Source organism: Capsicum annuum, chromosome 5, assembly GCF_002878395.1.
Source record: "Capsicum annuum cultivar UCD-10X-F1 chromosome 5, UCD10Xv1.1, whole genome shotgun sequence".
NCBI classification, from domain to species: domain Eukaryota; kingdom Viridiplantae; phylum Streptophyta; class Magnoliopsida; order Solanales; family Solanaceae; genus Capsicum; species Capsicum annuum.
Genome location: NC_061115.1, coordinates 185,449,687 through 185,454,976, shown reverse-complemented (window position 1 = coordinate 185,454,976; position 5,290 = coordinate 185,449,687). Strand labels below are relative to the sequence as shown.

The 5,290-nt window shown below is 26.8% G+C and overlaps 1 protein-coding gene across 1 annotated transcript; it reads left to right on the top strand.

Moving 5' to 3' along the window:
* Window positions 1–572: 572 nt before the first annotated feature.
* On the top strand, window positions 573–4,286 carry LOC107872587 (heavy metal-associated isoprenylated plant protein 23). Its single transcript, XM_016719231.2, has 2 exons — window positions 573–836; window positions 3,754–4,286. The coding sequence occupies exons 1-2, from the start codon at window positions 674–676 to the stop codon at window positions 4,053–4,055; spliced, it is 465 nt and encodes a 154-aa protein (XP_016574717.1). The 5' UTR covers window positions 573–673; the 3' UTR covers window positions 4,056–4,286.
* The last annotated feature ends 1,004 nt before the right edge of the window (window positions 4,287–5,290 follow it).

The window sequence follows — 5,290 nt, the reverse complement described above, 5'->3', positions numbered from 1 at the left end:
AAATTACTTTGTCAATTTATGAAATTAACTATATATTTTTTCATTTTATATAATAACATATTCTTTTTGAAAGTATAAATATGTTTAAAAGTTAGTTGTAAAAAATTTCTTAGGATAGTTGATAAAATTATCGTTGAGCGTATAAAAGAGAAATTAGTTCATTTTTAATGGGCATGTGTTCTTGTCCTATCTTTTAAGTTTTAATTTACCGAGTCAAGTTTCAAATTTACTTCTTGGTCCAATATCTTTAACTCAGTTACTTTCTTATTCACACATTAATAGCTATATATAACATATATTGATTCATGCTTGTATAAGATAGTCGCAATAAAACTTTGGCTATGTGCGGGATTTAAGGAAGGTTTTGGCTAAAGGGTTTATTGTAGGCAACTTTACCTTTCATTTCTGCAAATGATTATTTCCACGGCTTGAACATGTGACCTCCTAATCACATGACAACAATTTTTTCAATTACTTCGAGACTCCCTTTGATATTCATGCTTGTTTATATTATTAAAATATCAAGCTGATGCTCTACGTTGTCTTGGGGGACCTCCTTCCCTTTTCACCCCTTGGTTGAAGCAAATATGCCTATATAAGTAGACAAGATATATCATATCGGAAGCAAAAAAGAAAAAAATAAATAATGAGACTTCATTAACAAAAAGAAAATATGGGTCTTAGAGGAACTTTGGAGTACATTTCTGATATGATGAGAAGTAGTACTCATAAATCCAATAGGAAGAAGAGGTTGTTTCATACGGTGGAGCTCAAAGTCAGAATGGATTGTGATGGTTGTGAGCTTAAAGTCAAGAAAGCTTTGTCTTCATTAAGTGGTAACAAATTAATTAAACACAATATGTTATACTACTAATTGATTTTTAGTTTTTTCTTCCTCCAACATTAGGCAGAGTCGATTTTTTTAGTAACATTCAACAATTTATATTTCTACTGTAATTTTTTATTAATTTATTCTATAAATAATGTAATCTTTTGAAGAAGGGAATTCAGTTGAACCCTTTTCAGATGCACCATGCTGTTAGGCATTTCAGAGTTGATTTTTTCTTACGTTTAAGAAACTAGCTATATTATGAGTTTAAGTTGCAATATATGCTCTAAAATTATTTACATAATATGATCACTTGTAAGATGATTATATGTGATTTACATGATAAGTATTACTCCTTCAATTGCATTTGATTTGATGTGCCGCAGCAATTATTTGGATAATTAAATAATTTTTTATATTATTTTTATATGTCTTTTAAATATTTTAATTTATTAATTACAATGATATAATACATTTTATAAATAGTTAGTACATATGTAAACTTAATTTCACAAAACTTGAAGATTCTACATCCTATTCACATTATGAATTAGATAGTCTGACCCCAGTACTTTGAATATATTGTGTCATGATATAAGCAAAAGGAGTGATTTATAACCTAATAAAAATATTGACTAATTAACTTGCTAATATAATAGGTTAGATAGTCCGATCCTCATACTCCGAATATATTATGTCATGATATAAACAAAAGGAGGAGTAAATTTCCTAGATGGTCACCCATGTTAGGAAAATTGCCTACAAATATCATTTTTGTTTCAGTTAGAACAAGAATATCACTCAACTCTTTCTATTTTCCTTAAAATATACTTAACACCTCAAAAATCTTCTCTCTCCTACTTGGAATTCAATGTCATTAAAATTTCTTTCTTTTTTTGATAAATAGATCTATTTAACTTATCAAACTTATTTAACTAAAATTTTATCCTAATTCTTATTTTTAAAAATAATACACATGATATACTAATCATTGAAGATTAATTTAACTACACCAAAAATTTGAATTATTTTATTTGATATGTACTTTTCAAAGTTTCTTTTATTTATTTATTTATTTATTTATTTATTTCACCATTTAATAATATTTAAAACTCAAGTACTTATAAAAATTGGTACTCACTTAATTTTTTTATTATTTATTTTATATATTAAAAATTCTTAAAATGTAAAAGAAATAAAACGCCGGATTTCATATTTTAGACATTAAATTTGTTATTTATATGAGAATAAAAGAATAAAATCTAATTTTTGGGATCAAACAAAAGAATTTTTGGATTAATATAATCCAAAGATATTATATTTCCTTCAAATATAGAGTAATAGAGAATAAAAGAATATAAGTTTTTATTTAAAAGTATTGATAACAAACCTACGATTTTTTTGCTGCCAAACAAAATTCAATAACTTTTTTTTTGATATGTACTATTACCTAAAAAATTTAATTTGGACATAGATTACTTGCAATTTTTTATGTAAGATAATTTTTGATAAATATATAGTGAAAAAATATTTTTTTTGCAGATTTTTTACAAGTAATTTCCTATAAACAAATCATTAAATTCATAAGATAAGACATAAATTTAAAAAAAAAATTATTTTTAATTTAGTTTCTTCACTTTTTCCTGTGATCATTATATTTAGATTTTATTTTATTATACAATTAAAGACTAATTTATATCCGTACTTCATTCTACATCGATCAAAAGCAAAGAAGAATTAATAAAGTAATATTTTAAAAATCCATTTGTAATATTACTGAAGATGGTATCATTTTGTTAATATTTCTTAAAAAGTTTAATTTATTTCAAGACTACATAATTTTTTCTTTCCTTCAAAAAAGGTGATTTTATTTTTTTATTCTCATATAAATAACAAACTTAATGTGTAAAATATAAAATTTCGTTTTATTTCTTTTACATTTTATGAATTTTTAGTATATAAAATAAACAACAAAAAAATTATTATACCAATTCGTATAAGTACTTATATTTTAAAACTATTATTAAGTGGTGAAATAAATAAGTAGATAAAAGAAACTTTGAAGATTACATATCAAATAAAATAACCTAAGCTTTTGGTGTAATTAGATTAATTTTCAATTATCAATATATCATGTGTAATTTTTTTTATAAAAAAGAATTAGGATAAAACTTTAATTAAATAAGTTTGATAAGTTATACATTTATATATAAAAAAAATTAATGACATGACATTCCAAGTAGGAGAGAGAAAAATTTTGAGATGATAAGTATATTTTAAGGAAAAAAAGAAAAGTTGGATGATATTCTTTTCCTAAATAAAACAAAAGTGATATTTATAGGCAATTACCCAAACATGGGTGACTATTCAGGGAATTTATTCGCAGAAGGAGTGGTAACCTAATAAAAATATTGACTAATTAATTTGCTAATGTAATAGGTCACAAGGATGCTTCAGTAAAATTAGTGGTCTAAAGCCAAATTTTAAATTAAAGCTTTAAAAATATACATATACATAATAAATAAAAAATTAATGTTGCTTTTTTGTGTTTTTTCATAATTGTTGTTTTTAGTGCAGTATTATATTTCACATGTTAATATTATTATTAATAATAGTAAAGATTAATTCAAGTTAATAAGACGTTAATCATGCGTTTTCAGTATATTACCTTGATGTTACGGTAAATATATTATTTATTATTATAAAAATATGAGTAGTTTAATTCAAAGTTTCAAAATATTTCTATTGAATGATAATAATTTTTATTTTACTATATTCAATATTGTTAAAGGGAAATAAAATCATAAAATTAACAATTAAACTTTTTTGAGGCCTTAAGATTTTGGGGCTTAAAGATTTACTGAGCCCTCCCTGATAGGTTAATCTATACAAATTTGAATAATTTATTTAATGTTTAATTGTAGGAGTAAAATCAGTGGAGATAAACAGGAAACAACAAAAGGTGACAGTAACAGGATATGTGGAAGCAAACAAGGTGTTAAAGAAGGCAAAGTCAACAGGAAAGAAGGCTGAGATTTGGCCTTATGTGCCCTACAATTTAGTGGCACAGCCCTATGCTGCTGCTGCTTATGACAAGAAGGCTCCTCCTGGTTATGTTAGAAGGGTGGATCAGAACCCAACTATAGGAACAGTTTCAAGATTTGAGGATAATGCATATGTTACCATATTCAGTGATGACAACCCTAATGCTTGCTCCGTCATGTAATTAAATAATCATGGCGTCTATGTCAATTTGAATGCAATCATGTATTAAAAATTTTTGTAGGGAGTTTTGTTAGTATATGGTGTTCGTGTCATTTTGCCGTTAATTGCACCGTATTATAAGATTTTATAAGGGTGTGCTAAGTACATGGTGTGTTCTTGTTAGTGTTATTAATGCATTGTGCCTGTACAAACTTGCATGCAATCAAGCTTTATAAAATTCTATAAAGGTATAATATTAGTACATGATGTCTATGTCATTTTGTATGCAGTAATCTACAACACACTAGAATGCCTTGTTGATGATCTTTTAAGGTTAAAACTTACACGTACTCGATAACATCAATAAAATTCATAGAAAGTGTAATTAGTACTTGATCGATATATGTTTTTATCAATTTACACGCGCCAAATTGCAAGCATTATAAAATTTTATGAGGGTGTTATTAATATGTGATGTTTGTGTTAAGGGTGTCAAGTGGGCTGGCCCGATCCAGTCCAACCTGGCCCTTGTACTAACCCGACCTGATTTGACCCGGCCCGGTAATCCTTAGGGCTTTAGGGTTTCGGGTCACTGGCCAGTTATTTTTTTAAAATGTGCCCGGCTAACCCGGTTCGGACCAAGTCCGGTCCAGGCCCGCCGGTATAGCCGTTTTTGGTTCCAAACGGCTAGTTTGGGCCCATTTATTAAAAAAAAAAAATTAACTTTAAAAAATATTTTTTAATCCCAAAAAATATTCTATAAATACCCTACAACTTTAAATCATTTTTCACACAATTTTTCACTCTCTCAAATCTCATTCTCTCTCAAATCTCAATTCTCAATTCTCAAATATTCAATATATTTAATTTCTTAAAGTGTTCACTTTAATTTTTTAATTTTTCGTTTACAAAGTACGAGTGAAAGTTTCTAAAGTCGCAACCTTCGGATACTTTTAAATTTGGTATTGTCGTTCCATCTCTTACGTTTAATTTTTATTTATTGTATTAATTGTTTAATATTTAATTTTACTATATTTGTGTATTTTGAATATTTTTAGTTTAATTTAATTTGTATTATGGATAAATTAAGAAACCTCGCTACTAAAGGTGTTAAAATTTTTTGTCCCGGAAGCGGTAGTGGTAGTAAAAAACGACTTACTAGCGGTAGAGGTAGTTCAAGTAGTAGATATACCCGTGTGCCTTCGCCTCCGGTACCGCTTGGTACACCTTTTGAGGAAGAAATAGGTGTAGGTGCTC

What these genes read in the sequence shown, in the direction of transcription:
- LOC107872587 (XM_016719231.2), top strand. Translation starts at nt 674, where the DNA reads ATGGGTCTTAGAGGAACTTTGGAGTACATTTCTGATATGATGAGAAGT. An exon ending in AGCTTTGTCTTCATTAAGTG is followed by an intron (nt 837 to 3,753) that starts GTAACAAATTAA and finishes GTTTAATTGTAG; the next exon opens with GAGTAAAATCAGTGGAGATA.